This window comes from Centrocercus urophasianus, unplaced genomic scaffold (genome assembly GCF_019232065.1).
Source record: "Centrocercus urophasianus isolate 14NV4802_14NV808 unplaced genomic scaffold, USGS_Curo_1.0 seq_32, whole genome shotgun sequence".
In the NCBI taxonomy this organism is placed as follows: domain Eukaryota; kingdom Metazoa; phylum Chordata; class Aves; order Galliformes; family Phasianidae; genus Centrocercus; species Centrocercus urophasianus.
In genome coordinates, this window is record NW_024884889.1 from 8164268 (window position 1) to 8181389 (window position 17122).

The following is a 17122-nucleotide window of genomic DNA, read 5'->3' on the forward strand; positions in this document are numbered from 1 at the left end:
AAGAAATCCCCCACAAGTCAGGTGTTAACATGTACATATCAAATTTGCAAAAACAAGTAGAACATTTTCTCTTCTGTTGTCCAACGCTTTTTATTTATCTAAGAGCTAGGAGACAGAAAATGCGTTTGCCTGGAAAACATCTCCAATTACCAGTGTCCCACAAAACCAGCCTGTTCAAATCTGTGTACAAATAGCAGTGTCTTCATACAAATCACATCTCCTTCTCTCTCTTGCATTCCTCTGTGAATTTGTATTTAGAGAATGAATTTGTATTTAGAGAAGTGCAAATCATTTACTGTGGGAGGAACAACATTCTATTCGTTGCAGCACTTTCATCCCACGTTCTGGACTTTCAGAACCCACATCCCACCAACACCTTGACTCTCTGTTGGCCTGCCTTGAAGTGTGATCGTCCCTTTCTCTCCCAGGTATCAAAAAGAAGTTCACAACAACTTCCCTGTCAGTTCCACTGCCCAGCATCTAGTTAGGAGTAAACAAGGGATCTGCCTGAATGTAACAATCAATCCACTTGTCTGCACAGACATCAGCAAAAGTCAAATCTTGACAAAATCTTCAAGAACTGACAGTCCAAAGTGCAATTGAGCAAAACAAAATGTGTTTCACTTTCCTTCTGAAAAAGGCTAAGACAGTTTTGTTTAAGTTCTCTAAGAAAAATTTATGCAATACTCAGCACAAAGTCACAATAAATTCAAGACCGGCTAAATTACAACACCCTGCAACCAATTGCTTATGATTCAAAGTGACAAATATCTTTAGAGACGTGTGAGAACAGCTCTCCTTGTAAGTCAGAATTCCATCAACTCACCTGAATTCTCCCAGGGCATCCATGACACGGCTGATATAAACCTGCACTCTCTGGCTGGATTCTGCTATTTTTCTACATGAGATCATGGCCTTGATTAAGAGTTAAAGACACAAAACAGCTTCTTAAAGGACTGGCATTCTTCATTTTTTAAGCTTCATAAACACGTCAAAATAATTGAGATCTAGCCCCAGTGTTATGCAGCCACTCAGGACAGCAATGGCTGCAACCTCCCTCCATCTCATGATGAAAGACCAATCCTAGAACTAAACAAGGGGAGATAATAACCCATTGCTGATAGTAAGGGGAAGGCAGCAACACAAATTTGGTGTCACTCTTTTAGTAACAGCGGGAAAAGGATAGAACATCATTTCCACAGTCTCTAGGGAGTCAGGACAACCTCAGTGAAATATGACTAGAACAAAAGAAAAGCCACCCATAGCAGAAAACTCTCAGTTTTCATTCTGACTAGAAAGGAAACCACACCTCCTTTTCAGCAAATGCTAAATTCCAACACTGGGCACAAGACTGCATGTATAAGGAGGGAGGGAAGCTTCAAACCACTCATCTCCCACTCTTCATCTATCAGACTCCAGAATTCTTCCTTCTGTTCGACACTTGTTTTCACATTAAAAGAAACCAGCGTTCTGTACCTTTTCTATTGCATACTTCAGTTTGTTCATGTGGGATTCAAAAAGAGGGAAGTGAGAGAAAAAGAAATCTTGGAAGTTCCTCTGAGCATCTTCTTTTTCAGGCAGGGAGAAGATTATGCTGATGGCAATTTTTTTCCTCCGGACCATTGCAGGATTGGAGCTGCAGCTCTCGTCAGCCATACTAAACATCTCTTCAGTTGACCTAAAAAAATAATTGTTTTGTTTTTGTTTTTTGGAACAGTTAACTATGTACAGATAAGTCATTTGTCTTGTATCCTTAGCTCTATACATTACAAAGAAATTTATTCTTTGGTCTCCTTTGACTATTTACATAAACCTGAAAAACTGTCTTTACGTATATTATACCAGTAAGTACAACAATATTGTCCAAATTTCTTTTGGAAGGAATGTTTTAACTGAAAAACTGCTTTTAATCCACACTGAGGAACTATAAGGAGAGAACTGTAAGTAAAGACAAAAAAAAGCTACAGGAACAGGAACACATTCGTAGCAACAGCTTTTAGAGAAGTAGCTTACTTCTGGACTTCGTTTGGGAGTGAAATCTACAATGTCAGCGTGCAATAATTAAATGCTTGAAAGCTTTCAATATCAAAATTATCTTGAAATGAAACTTGTCACATTTCTAAGCCACTGTGGAGCAATTATTAAGATGAAAGCCTGAATCCTAAGCTTTCTTTCTAGGCTTATTCTAAAAATAAGTGCTTTACAGTTTAATTGGTTTATTAAAGCTACATACACAAAAGTTTCTCATCACAAAAGGTACAAGTCCAGGAATACAGGAAAAAAAAATCAACAAAACAAAACCCCAGCAAAAACAGTCTGTGGGAAACTGGAGCTCAAGACAAAAACACAACCTCATTTGAACTTCAGGAACTTGCATGCAGAGACAAAATTCCCAAGGAAGTTTGGAAATGATGGGTCAGTGAACATCTCAGAAACATCACAAGTATTTGTACTGCTTCCCAGGAACAGAAATTGAAGAATCGCAGGCTGCAAGAAAAGCCTTTCAACAAAGCAGCTGATCTAGCTTGTCTGCCAATGGCCACATGAAGTTCCAGCTACACAACTCATTTTCTGAGCTATTGGCCTAAAACATCACTCACTGAAAGCGTAGAGTCTTGGCTGTACAAACTGAAATGCAAGCTCTGTTGTCATTGAAGTATTCAGCCAGAAAACTACTGTTTCTCCACCAAGTGATTGTAAAACAAGTATTACAAAGAGGCCTTTTGGCACAGAAAGAACCCGCAGCCAAAGGTAATTCTGGACAGTTGAACTAACAATGCCCTGTTTCTGAGATCTTTCTACAGCATGGATTCTCCAACACAGAATAAAAGCAAGCTATTCCCACTAGTGAATAACAAGCCCAGTAGGAGTGGGGTAGTGTTTAAGTAAGTTCTTTGCAGAGAGAGTGGTGAGGTGCTGGAACAGCTGCCCAGAGAGGCTGTGGATGCCCCGTCCATCCCTGGAGGTGTTCAAGGCCAGGTTGGATGGGGCCCTGGGCAGCCTGGGCTGGTGTGAAATGGGGAGGTTGGTGGCCCTGCCTGTGGCAGGGGGTTGCAGCTTCATGATCCTTGAGGTCCCTTCCAACCCTGGCCATTGTGTGATTCTGTAATAGTTCAGTGAACAATCAGCCCACTTTCCTTTAAAACATGTTTTATTTTTCTAACACTTCAACAACACATTCTGTTTCTTAATGTATTGGATTCAATTATTCCAAAGAGGAAATAATTCATTTTCCTCTCAATGTTTTAACTTCTTTAGCATATACACATAGCCTTACTGCTCTAGGAAACTAGACAAATAATATTTCCATTTACTGAAAGCAAAATGTTTGTTAGCTCATTCTCAACTGCAAGCGTGATTGATTTAGAAAGCATGACTGCTAAGTGAGCACAACTGCACAATTAACTTTACAAATATTTCTGCAAGAATACCCAAGAAAAGGTTGAAAGGGTTGAAAGTAAGAAAAGCAGTCGACTCTGAAGGACATATTTCAAACTGGGCTTTTCAAACAAAAGGTGTTTTTGACTGACTGCATTTCAGCCAGCAGTTTTTAAGATTCTCCTAACCAAGGACAGCAAAGAGAGACAAGCCAGATAGTTGAAACTGCTCACAGTTCTCCACTAATTCCACACTGTCTCTGGGTGCAGGTAGCTGAACACACATGAGCAGATAATCAAGACTCATTCACTATTTTGCAGCTGACAAGCACATTCTTGTCTTATTAGCTACAAAAGATCTGCTGCATTCCATGCTTTGTTGTGCCACTGAGCTGTAAAAGATATTAAAATTCCAAAACAGAAGCCAGTCTTTTTTTTGTTTTGTTTTTAAATCACAGCTCTTTTCCTCCTCCTGTTTTGGCAGAAGTCACACCTGAACCAGCCATTACTTGGCTATTACTCCAAGATTTCTGTAAAAGCTCAGTAGTCAGACTTCATCATAATGTAGCATAATTAAGGCAGAGGTGTTGTTACAGGCTTTCATCTCAATTGATTGTTCCTTCAGAAACAGTTTACTTTTCAGAATGAGGTCTTCTGACACAGCCTATCTATTCATCAAAATGAGTGTACTTCAAATCAGGCCTCATAGCTCACATTCAGTTAAAATCTTTCCCCCTATAGGCAACCTTACATAATAAGGACAAGTCAGAATGAATTGCCAGTATTTTGTAAACCACAATTTCTCACTTTAAATAAAAGAGGCCTGAGATCTATTTAGCTTAAATTATTACCAAGCAACTGTGGGAAGCAGAAAGGTGTGACACTCACCATCTTGGAATAATTCCATTCTCTAAACTGGTTGTCTGACTTCGGAGCCAACGACGTTGATAGCTGCTAGAAGATGATGATGAAGAGCTTGGAGATGGAAAAGGAGTAACCAGAAGACTGCTCAGAGATGCTATCAAAAAAAGAAGGAAAAAAAGCAAACACATACTGAATCATATCGAGTGCCAGTTAAACACTTCTCTTTATACGTTGCCTGGGAACAAATTCACACAAATATTGTTCTTCTTTGCTGATCTTTGTGATACAGCTAGAATAGTTTTCATTTCACTCACTGCAAAAAGTGGCATGATTATTTTAAACAACTATTCTCATCTTAGGACATGCTACTTACAGGGTCAGAGATCTTCCCTGCTAGAATAAACTAAAAGCAGTCTTATTCTCAGTAAAAGTGTTCTGAGGTAAGAGGTGCTTGCACTCCCATTAGACTAGATAGACCTCTTGGTTTCTCAGCCTCCTCTTTCTGCTCAGTGCTAAATTCTCTTCTCTTCCCTTGCTAAAGCAGGATGTTCCAGCCAGTTCTTTCTATGCTTATAAACTGGTAAAGAGCCAGAAAGTCATAGCTAATATATATATATATATATATATATATATATATAATCACGAATATTCTTGCATAAAGGCTGATGACAAAAGCAGAAAGAAAACTCAACAGATGCTTAAAGATTGGATTTCAGTCCTTAAGGCGCCTAAATTCCAGGTGATCCAACAAGTCAAAGAACTGTAACATCATGTCAAAAGTAGGCAAACAAAACAAACAGCAGATACCTGAGCGAGCAATGCCGCTGTCTCTGTCCTCATTTTGTCCTCTGCTGGGCATATCAACAGGTGTACTATGAGCTGAAACAAACAGATCAATAGAAAAACCTTACTTAATTTGTTGCATTATTTGTCAGCGTTAAAAAAGAATGTTTAAGATTAAAGGTCAGAAAATACTCAAGTTACATCCTGAAAAGATACTTCAAATAAGCAATATGTTGGGAGCAGAGGCAGTAGCAAACTCCACGCTCCATACTCATTTTATTTTACCAGAGGAAATTAGTTACTTACCCAATCTAAAACTTCCTCTAACAAGCTCAAGAATGTGAATTCTCTTTCACCAGAAATCAGATCCACTTTGCTAAAGTGGACAGGTGGTACTCCCACCTGTTAATCTTGAGGTTTGTTTTGTGTGCAAGATTGTAATCTTACAGAAGTCAGTGTTACAATGGAACAGCCAAACATGAGGTCCGTTAAGCTGCTGATTCCCTCTCCAGGCAGTAGATTTATTAACTACAAAGTCTCACAGGTAAGAAATATTCACTTTATATTGTGCTACGTTGAGGTGTTAGTAGTGGAGTCACCAGAATTGTAGAGCATGCAAGATTTGCAAAGGCTGTGAAGAAATGCATTGGCATTTTAGTTCACCTTGTTTTTTTTTTTAACCACTAACAAAACTAATTAAGCCCAGTATCTACCCACCTGCATGGATCATCACAAGGCTGTAAAAGGGCACTATGTGAATCAGTCTTAATTTTTGGAAAATTAAAGAAACTGATATTGCAAAAACCTTAAAGCTGCTGACACTTAGCTCAAGAAGTAATGCTGAAAGCCCTCTGTCACATATATATATCTATATATGTATATATATGTTATAATAGGTACATTTTCTGGGGGGGAAGGGGAGAAGTAGTAAAGCACAAAAAAAGAAAAAGCAAGACACCTCCACACTAGCAAGAAATCAGCCATAAAGCAGGAAGACAGCAGTTCTCTAAGAAACGTAAGGGCTCGTTCAATATTAGATGCACTGCATAAAAACATCTTTAAATATTGGAATTATAAACAAAAGATGAAGAAAAAAACAATTAATCCATCTAGGTTTTATTGTTTGATTGGTTGGTTTTCAAAGAAAAATTTTGAGTATAATGCCAGATCTCTGCTGGCTTTCACATCTCAGCCCTTTCTATTTCTAGAGAGTGATTATGCATTCTTTGCAAGGATTCAGAAAGAGCTGAATTTGTGTGTGCTTATGGATGGGTCACACTTTGGTTGGCATTCCACACAAACCTGCAAAGAAAGAAGCGCTGCGGATGAGCCGGAGGGGACCTCCTTCAGACACACCCTGCAGCAGTTTGCTGCTACACAGCTGTAACACACCTAGGAAACAAAAGCAATGGAGAGAAAATACAATGCAAAGGGAAAAAAAAAAAAAATTAATCCACAGGAAAAAAAAAAAAAAAAAAGAAACCAACCCTAAATGAACAGATGGTATCACGGTATCAGAAAGACACAGAATATGGGAATGTTTACCTAAATTGCTTCCACTGCGACAGGTACCCAAGCCATTCTGATGAGAGCTCAGCTTTCCAAGGCTGGGATCTTGGTTAATGTATTCAAAGCTATCCTGTAGGCTATAAGAAAACCAAGTGAAAAGCAGGAAGTTTCTAACTTGATCAACAGTCATTAATATCAGCTTGAAGAGTAGGTTCTCTTCATATGAAAAAAAAAAAGAGCTGAAGATTAATTTCACAATAAAACTGAAGGAAGCAGTATGTTCTCCTGAAACTAAAAGGAAATAGTGATATTCTATGTCAATTCCCCTCTTCAAATCACCCGTGGGCTTGAGTTTATTTAAATTTGCAAGTTTTGAGACAAGAAGGGAACAAGTGAGAAACAGGACCTCTTCTGTTAATGTTAAAGGAAACTGAATGGACATAAAGCTACTTCAACATGCAGGGTGGCATGCTTCTAGCAGCAGGAAGAGACAGAAGTTTTGAAACTCTAAGTAATCTCTGGAGCTTGTTGCCTTGGATAAAGTTAGCAGCAGGAACTACATTTTTCTTTTTTTGGAACTTGAATGGCCTGACAGAGATCTATGGAGTCAACACTTCTTGGCAATACAGCCTCCATTTGCAGTTTTCTACTTCTTTCCACTTGAGCTAAATCAACTTTAAAAGCAGTGACAGAAGATCTACAAAAAGAAAGGCGAAGGAGAGACAAAAGCATTGGAGAGGAAACAGGGTGCCAAGGACAAAAAAAAAAAAAAAGGATGTTCTTACTTGTTGTTGCTTCCACTGAAGCTTCCTACCCTGGCTGAGAAGACTTTACTTATCATCAGCTGTGGGGGAGAGCTGAAAGGATAAACAGCCATTTCAGTGAGTCATCAGTTCCAAGCACATGACAGAGCACACCATGGAAAAGGACACTCACCGTATGTAGTGAATTTTCAAGGTGGAGCCTTTGTAACTCATTGCCACTGAGCCAAACATCATTTCTCCCAGCATATTGACGTCAGAAGCTGGTCTGGTGTACTGCACAGTCAAGAAGGGAAGAGTCAGTAGTGCCTATTTCAATATTACTTCAATTTCAAGTAGTGTTATAACGATAAATTCTGCACGGAGAATACAAACAAATTCTTCTTTCCCATGAAAACTAAGATCTGGTGAGGTTCTCACACAGTGAATTCAAGTACAATCAAGGACAGTGAAGTTACAGTTGATTTTGCTCACAAAGGGTGCACTGTTACACTTCTTCCTGGGGTGACTCCAGAAAGAAATAAGGCAATTTACCATACTTCTAAAGGAAACAAACAACACAAAAGAAAACCAGCTTCATGTCCAGCAACATTCCTATATAACAGTGTTAAAAGAACTGTAGGTGCTTGCAGGATCCAGATCCTGTGGCCTGGATCCCCAGGTATCAAACCATCTTATTGATTTAAATTCTTAAGTACTTCTTCCCAGCCCCCACAGAAAGCTTCCTGGAAGCATCTTCAATCAGAAAGTATTTTGTGAAGACTGTTTCTAAGCACAATCAGACTGATTCCTTCTCATGTTTCCAAGACTGATCAACAGTAAATATTGAGAGAAGGTTGTCAATTCTGAAGGAAGTTTACCATCTATTTAAATATAGTTCTACCCTGATCTGTGGATGCTTCAAATTGTATTTTACTAGATGAAATACATACGCTTTCACTGAAAGACAGCTAGAATACCTTCAAAATAGTTATGCTAAGAATTTCATGTTGCAGTAAGATGTATCAAGAGTCCCTTTGGTCCATGCTCAACAACTTTTTTTTTTTTTTTTTTACAGCTGACCTGAAGCACAGTCATATTTATAAGAACAGATGAATGTCCAGTGACAATTTCCTATGACTTTCAGAATACTGCTATGAAGTACTTCTGTAATGCCTTCACAGATAAGGCCAAGACAGAATAATACCTTAAGATATGTCCATGCATTCTTACTCAGCAACATTTTAAAGATAATCACAAGCTTGAGCTATTACTCAAACCTGTAATATACTGTAACTACAGGTTCAGCCCATGCAAGTTAAAGCCTCTTTATATGAACTTCTTCAGTAAAAGAGATAAATACAAGAAAAGTAACAAACATTACCTGATACTTTGGTATTTGCTCTTTGACATTTTGTGTAACACTTATTGAGAGATCACGGGAAGAAATACTGTTGTTTCCACTGCTTGCTTGACAGGTCCTGACAGAAGTCTTCACAGGAGCATCCTCTGCCATTTTCTATGTCAAAACAGGGCATTGCAACGAAAACAATCAAAGCAAATATGAAAATCCTCATCTGTAGAAATACCATGACAAAAGCTTTTCCTAAAACACACTTCAGCAACAGAAACAAAAGTAATTATTTGGTCCAAAATGCAGAAGCCAGTTTCTAAAGACAAAAAGGCCCACGAGACAGAGAAAGTGGTTATCTCACATTTAGATCCTCACACAAATTTCCACAGTAACACAGAATAATTAGGCAAAGCCATATTGGAGCAGCATTCCCAATTGTTATGAACACATGCTCTGTGTAATGTTTGCCAGAGTTTATGTAAACAAATCTCAGCTTATGAGTTGCTTATAAACCAACTTCTCTAACCATCTGCACAATTAGTCACTAACTGTCGATTATCCTTGCTCCCTGATCAACAGATCCTTGAACAGAAGACAATAAAAAACAAGGAATACAACACAACGTTTGGTAGATGTGTGAATCAGCTCTTAGTTCAACCTGAATAGGAGTTACTAAAGCCAATCTAATGGATGCTCAGACAACTGTTTAAGTTCACTCTCAAGTCACATTGACACAACCTCCTAGAACTGATCAAAACAACGTAACGGAAGCCTTGGAAACATGTCGATTCCATTAATACTGTTTGTATATGTTTCATAAGAAAAGATGCATTTAATTCATGGAATTTTCTTTCAAGAAGTTTTCTTGAACAAAAGAAAAAATGTCTCCAATTCCCTGATGTTTTCCCTTCTTTAAATTAAAAGTCAAGGAGATTAGTTAAGAAAAGGAGAAAAGTTAAGGTGACCAGATCACAACAAACATTTTTCGCACGCACTTGAAGGGAGCAAAACTAACCTTGCAATGAAGACTGCTTACACTGCCCTAGAAACCTATCAACTGTACATTCCAGAAATTTTAAATGTGTTAACAACAGTACACTGGGGATATGTTAACGTAAGCATTCCTTCCTTTAGTGCACACTAAATTGAAGGGCACTTTTATCCATCTCATTTCAACACAGTTTGTACTTCGTTGGGAATATGCACTGGCAGAGGTCGAGTTAATTAGGTTTATTTTCTTGTAGGAGACTGCATTAACAACACTGAAAAGAAATTGAGTATTTAAAACAAATGTATGGTTAAATGGAATATAAATCTGCTAGTTACCCCAGGGAAGTTGATGGCATTGTCTGCTTTCCAGCTATGCATTTGAAAACCTGATGTTAAAAGGTCTACTGTATTTCAACAAGGTGGGTAAATGCACAGATACACAATCTTGACTTCAGTTTAAACAGAACAGACCTTAAGAGCATTCTCTTATATTTGATCAAATCAATTTCTAGGTTCACTAGCAACACAAACGTTTAAGAGTGATCTTGACATTTTTCTTTTAAAAGTGCACCTAGACCAGTGTTTGCCTAGCAAACAGACAATATTATTTGTCATCTTTTATGAGAAAGGTTATAATCTGCTTTATGCCAGCGTTGCACAGCTTTATGCAAAACATTTTGCAGCTAACCTTTAAAGTGTTAAAAGCAAGCAAAACAATGTGTGCTTTTAAATGGAGCCAGAAACATTTCTTCCATTCATTTACTTCCCACATGTTATGTGTTCTAAACCAACTTGAAGATATAAGCTAAGAGCCTGGATACTTGGATTCTTATCACAGTGGGTGGTGGAGGGATTAACAGACCAGTCTGACCCATATATCCTCATAAGAGGATGATCAGTCATCAGCTGATGATGCTCATCAGTCCAACTGATTTGGAGCCATTATGTATTTGCAGAATGAAGTTGTCAGAAATTGCTGGTTTTGTTAAACATCTGCGTAAATAATTTCGACACGTCACAGCTATTTGGGTATAGCTAGTGATTCAGTGTTGGTCTGCTGGATTAAAACTCCTGAATTTAATAAAGACCTCTGAATTAAAAAAAAAAAAAAAAAAAAAATGGAAGCAGAAAAGAAACAGAGTTAGCATAGGAAAAAAGCCATATATTAGTTTTCTTCATCTTTCAGTATCACCAAATTTTACCTGAAATGTTGTTTTCATTCACACAAAACCAACAATTCTACTAATCTAAACACCAAAGCAAGTCTAGTACATTTAGAGATATACTAGACACCACTGGAACAACTGGCTTGAACAATAACAGCTAACATCTAAGCCAAATCCCATCCAACACTGAAAAGGTTGAGGTAGTACTCAATTTAAAGATCTTTTGGCCTTGAATTAAGCCAGGCTTAAGTTCTTACGTTTCAATATTTGTATTTGAAACTACCAAATAACAAACGTGTGTTCACAGACTTCTTGGAACTTAACATTCTTACTGTAACTTCCACAGAAAACTCACAAACAGGATTGAAGAAATTGACATTTAACTCCTGCTTTTTGCAAGGGAAACAAAAGCCAAACGAGCAGTTCATACCTGAATCACAGCTTCATCAATTTTGCGGACTGCTTTGGAATCAAACAAGACCTGTCTGCCTCTTCTCTCACAGTCCTGGTAAACTATCAGGCGGATTTCATTCAAGTCAAACTCTGATGAGGACCAGCTGCAGATTATAAACAAGACGTTAAAATAGAATGCTTACTTTGCATTTCAGCAAACAGAAATATATTTAGCAAATACATCTTCTACTCAGCATTTACAAGAACCAAGCTGTGATAACAGCACTTGGACTGAGAAGGAACTGAAAGGACAGACACACAGCACAGTCAGGCTTTTTCAAAGTTTTCAAGAACGTGGACTAACACACCATCTCAATCATCTGGTGCTTAAATACATTAAACTTCTTCCGTTCTCCATACACAGTTTTGATCACTTCCACTGCAAGTTAGATGTACTATTTTACGCAATTCTCTTGGCAGTGATAAGAGGCAATGGATTATCATCCTCTTCAAAACAGCCCTGCATACCCTGGGAGGTTTGCACAGTTCCTCATCTCTATCTTCTCTAAACAACAGAAAACCCAATCTTTTCAAGCTTTTCAATGACAACGAGTAATGATTTTTTCCTGGTATTTAATTTTGCAACTGAAAGACTGAACTGAAAGGTTTATGTCGATCCTTTATTCCCCCTCCCTTCTCCAAACTGTTTCAGGTTTAAGAAAAGATTAACAAAAGGATTAACAAGACAGTGACAAAACTCCCTCAGTACTGCTGAGATTCTCTCTCAAGTAGAACAACTCCCTAACCTGGAGCACATCTGCCTCTATCAGGCGGGCCTGGGGATGCAACTTGGCTCCTCCAGCCACCACGTGAAGCTCAAGAGCACAAGTGACCACGGCTACAATGGTGAGAAACATTCCTTCCAAATTCTTGATGCATTTGGCGTACGTTGGAGCACGGAGGTTTGCTTTGCCCCAGATTCAGCCACAGAAAACGCTTGTCACATCCTGCAGCTGACAAGCTGGAATTAATGAACAAAAACCCCTGGTGCTACATAAAGCACTGCCACACAGCTGTGGCAGCAACCTGGTCACATTGCCTCGTCCCTGACCTGCGTAGTCCACATCCAGGGGTAAGAGTACAACTGTTATTATTAGCTGTTGGTTCAACAGATTGCATAACAGACTTCAGTCAAGGCTGCCCCGATCTCCACCACTTAGGAATTTCCCCAAATTATGCCTGATGGAGAACAAAGGTGGAGAACTGAGGAAAGAGCACAGAAGTGCTGCACAGCTGGAAGGCGGGGGCTTCTGAAGAGTCTTCTTTGATTCCATGCTCCAGTAGTCATAAATCAGTAATGAGGCAATAGCATCAGCTCCTGCTAGTCAGTAAGGTAACCAGGGCAACTGCTTTTGAAGCACGCTCACAACTACAAACAGCCATTACAAGACAACTCAGCCTACTTTCTTCGTACTTCATCTTGGATTTCAGAGAACAGCTTCCCTTTCTACTGAGAAAGAAATTAGGCTGAGTCACAGAACAGTAGGGGTTGGTTGAGACCTCTGGAGATCGTTGCTTGGAATGTGCCAGAGCATCCTTTTCCTTCACCTGGAGGATTTAACCCTAATTTTAAGTACGTTTGAACAGAATAAACCATATCCCATCTCCACTTTGAAGCAGCAATGCAAATACACGGTATCTAATGGCCTGGCACACACAGCTAGACGGTGGAACAATGCTAAAGGCTGTTTTGCCATCAACAGTAAGTAAACTTGAAACATTTGGAACGCCTTGCCTCAAAAACTCCAGGAGTGCCAGACACTGCTTTTCAAGTTCCCCCTTGAAGAGGGAATCACAGCTTTAAGCTAACCTGCACGACAGCAGTCCTGATTCCACAGCTGATAGCTGCCTGAAGATCTCCTGCACTCCACATACACATAGAACTGCAAGTAAACCACCTGTTTTACAAGCCTTCTGTTAGTTTCTCAGGTGACCACCTGTGCAACTCTATTACAAAATCCAGTTGTATCAAATACAAGAGTCAGAGCCATCAACAGACTTCACGCTGTTCTAACCAAGGAACTAAGCTCTTTTCAACACCTGGTGCTCTGATACCTCTCCAGTACACAGCTGATCCTTTACTGACACATTTTGGTAGCACATAATACCATAAGCATTCCTGAAGTAAATGTGCTACTTTATTAAGAAGGCCAGAGGTCACACTTCCTTTCAACAACAAAGAAAATACACATCTTTACATCTTCAATTTAAACCATAAGCAAGAATAAAGCTTCCTAAAACTAAAAAAAGTTCTGAGGCAGGCACAACAGGGTCAATAGTTGAGATCATAGGGCTGCAAGTCAAATCTGAGAAACATTCATCTCAGGCAGATTTAGGCAGTGCAGTCCTGTATTGGACCACCAAAGCTAAAAGCACCTTTATCACACCATCTCAGAATCAAAGGACTCGGAAGGGACCTCAAGGGATCAAGTCCAACCCCCCTGCCAAAGCAGGTTCCCTACAATAGGGAAGGCATCAGATAAGTCCCCCCCCTTAGGAGGGGACTCCACAGCCTCTCTGGGCAGCCTGCTCCCTCACCCATACCATAAAGTCATTTTGCATGTTAGTACGGAACTTCCTATGCTCCAGTCTTAGGTGATTGCTCCCTGTCCTATCTCTATATGCCACCGAGAAGAGCCTGCCCTCATCCATTTGCCTCCCACCTTCCTTGAGATACTTATAAACATTTATCAGAACCCATCTCAGCCTTCTCAACCCCCAGCTGAACAGACCCAGGTTACTCAGACTCCCTTCACACGGGAGATGCTTCGAGGCCCTCAACCATCTGTAAGTCCCTTTGCTGGACTCTTTCTTTTTGGCCCCTGTCTGTTTGGACTGGGGAGCCCAGTTACACTTGTGTTGCACAAGTTGAGGTTTCTTCATGAACAGGTGAACTCCCTTATTCTACACAAAAGCAAAGTGCTCAATTTTAAGTAAGAAACAAACAGGGTTTTATAACAGAAGCTGAAGCAGAAGCCAGTTTAAGAGCCTGCTCAGATGCCTTTTTCCATGAAGCAAAGCAGAATTAAAGATACCTGCAATCTGTCAGAACTTCAGGAAGCAACAGGTTGAGACATCTATTAAAACGCATCATACAAAGCTTCATGTGAGTAACAGAACCACAGCAGGGAAGTAACTTCAGATAATGCTCCTGGCAGTAGTCAGCAAGCATCAGACTTATTTTAGCAAAGCCTTCACTTTGAGCCTTTGCATTGCACAGAACACAGATGCAGTCCTCACAGCAGTCTCACACATTACAGAAGTGATCCACCCTATTAAACATCATTTGGTAAGCTCAAGGACATCTACGGGCAAGCTTACAGGCATAGAAATCCATTGTCTCATTACCTGCACGTGGAAGCAGGCACAAGACTAGACAGATGACTGACTTTTTTTTCCCCTTACACAAAAGTTGATGAGCACACTGATTACAGTACTTCCACCCCTTATTGTTTAAGCCAGTCTGTATAACGCACAGCCCTCAAAACAAAGACAGCACCATTCAGCCATTTCCTAAAAGCAGTGCTGAAGATACACAGCACACAGACTCGCAGTACACAAACTCTGATTTCACGTGCATAAAAGCCAAAACCAAACCACTGCTTACATATCTTTAAATAAGCAAGAAGTTAATACAGCAACGCTGAAAGACACGCTTCCTTTTGTTCCTTCACCTATGCCTTATGATGAAAAGGGAAGATTATTTTACACAAAGTACCACTCATTTGAAAATGAAGCTCATTTCTGCACTGCATAGCTTAACTTCCTTTATGTTTAACTTAAAAGAAAAACCCTTTCATTCTCTTGCATCAGTTGTTTCTAAAAAGAGACACCAAAACACCTGAAATAAGCAGAGATATTTTAGTGTATTTTTCTTAAGGAAAAAAAAAAAGCTCCTATGTGTGTACAGTGTGTTGACCTTGATCAATTATTTACAAATTTCTTAATCAATTTCCACTGCCAAGCTTGACCAAAGGACATACGTTTCTATGCATGTCATGAAAATAAATCCTGAAGGAAAGAACAGACTGTGAAAGATATGTATAAGGTGGGAAAACAGAAGATTCTGAAAACATTATGTGAGAAATTCACACCAGTTTGCACATTATTAAATTGTCATTTGTCAGTGAAAATAAAAAACCACCCATACCTAAAGCTTTATTCATTCTTCTGCTTATGGACTAGACAATCAACACCCAACACGCTTACAAAAAGCCTCCTGCTTGCTGGCTGCAGCACATGACAAGATGCTGGCAGTCCATTCCACGCTCAGCTACTAAATGCTGACAGCTAAGCAAACCAGAATTGCCTTTTCACTTCTTTAGCAGCATTCCCAACACTCCCCAACTTCATCTCTCAAGGCTGTGTTCCTTGCACTCGTTTGGCAAAATCAAAGTGGGCACATTCTTGATTGTTTCCTTTCTCCCTCCTTCCATCTAAAACAGCTTACCAAACTACACTTTAAATACCTGAGGAAATTATGTGATAGTTCTATTTTACATACGCACCTACTAATCAAAGTGTTACTTCTTGTCAGCAAAGTAATTCCCCAGGTAAGCATCAGTCTTGAGAACATTTTGTACAGAATGTGATACAATCATTACTTCTGTAAAACAACTGCTGCTTCTTCCAGTTACTTTTTAAAAGTCTCCCAAAAACAGTTCTCCTAAACACTGGAACACCACCTGCCATGGCCACGTTTAACTGCAAGCAGAATCAGACAAATTTTTGCAAGTGAAGATTTTATATCTTCAATTCTTACCAGAGAACTACTTAACAAAACACAATGCAAAAGTCTCCCACACAAAAACGTGTTCTCTGTTGGAAGAATTACTTATTGCTTAAAAGGCACATTTGGATTTAAAAGGAAATTTTATAAACAAAATAAACAGGGTTTTGTTTACCTGGTATTTTTTAAGCCCTTTGAACATCAAAACACTGCATTACATTCAAATGGAATTCTGGTAACAGCACGCTATGGAAAAGGAAGAGCGTGAAGAGACTACAACCTAACCAACTTGTTTCACTTCAGATCACAAACCATCATTATGTGAGACCCCAAATATTGTTTAAAATTAGATAAATTCAGTAAATGAACATGACTTTGTGTAGCTGTTCCTCTTTCACGTTAAACAAGGCTAACTGGACCGAACAGTTTTCTTAGTCAAGCAGAAATACAAAAGCTTAATGCGTCCTTTCTCCCCTTTTCCTAACTATGTGACCATCCTCTAACACTCGTGTTGGCTGTGGTAGCTGCTGGACTCACTAAAGTCTCCATAGCAGCAGAAATTTATCCCAGACAAAAGAATACAGCTCAAAAATGTAGCTGAAAAGGGGAATAAGTAGAAGGCAATGCAATCTCCACCTCCTGGTGGCAGCATGAGTTACGCTAACTCACCTCATCCTTGGAGCTGGATATCTCCAGGAAAGGGTGCAAGCTCCCTGTGTCCTTTAACTAAGTATTGAGGCTACTGAGAACGTTAATTGGGTTCTCTTGTTCCCGGTGTCTGCTTTCTGCCTGCTTACCAAGGTGAGCTGACTCCCTAAGGGAAGTCAGTTCCAGAAGGGTTGGAACCACTGGAGCCAGCAAAGGAGGAAAGAGGACACAAGCATGTTGCCAGAAAGCAAAGGACAAAGAGGCAATGTCACTACTCCCTTCAGCATCAGCAGTCTGTTTGAACCATTCAGCTTATCTGATCTCACCTTCAGAGTGGATCTCTCCCACATCTAGAAGATGCTAGAATAAACAACACCCTCAAGTCTAAATAAGGAAATAACATCAAGCTGTCTACAGTCATACAACAGGAAAACCAGCTTACCTATGCCTACAAAATTAATAAGGACAACTCCTGTTAAACTTAAGTTTACTTTATCTCTCCAATGGTG

The 17122-nt window shown here is 39.4% G+C and overlaps 1 protein-coding gene across 6 annotated transcripts in view; it reads right to left on the minus strand.

The window, feature by feature from the left end:
* Positions 1 to 17122, minus strand: part of FNIP2 (folliculin interacting protein 2) — a 46910-nt gene that overhangs the window by 15251 nt on the left and 14537 nt on the right. For 2 of the 6 annotated variants that reach the window (XM_042829759.1, XM_042829756.1), the window contains exons 2-11: positions 11214 to 11340; positions 8658 to 8792; positions 7470 to 7570; positions 7319 to 7390; positions 6570 to 6670; positions 6327 to 6416; positions 5049 to 5120; positions 4266 to 4395; positions 1477 to 1678; positions 827 to 915 (exon numbers count right to left, since the gene is read on the minus strand). In XM_042829759.1, the coding sequence (XP_042685693.1) occupies positions 827 to 915; positions 1477 to 1678; positions 4266 to 4395; positions 5049 to 5120; positions 6327 to 6416; positions 6570 to 6670; positions 7319 to 7390; positions 7470 to 7570; positions 8658 to 8792; positions 11214 to 11340 (1119 nt within the window). Of the gene's footprint in view, positions 1 to 826; positions 916 to 1476; positions 1679 to 4265; positions 4396 to 5048; positions 5121 to 6326; positions 6417 to 6569; positions 6671 to 7318; positions 7391 to 7469; positions 7571 to 8657; positions 8793 to 11213; positions 11341 to 15744; positions 15832 to 16634; positions 16778 to 17122 lie in introns of those variants that run through there. The other 4 variants (XM_042829761.1, XM_042829757.1, XM_042829760.1 and 1 more) reach the window with 3 other exon arrangements.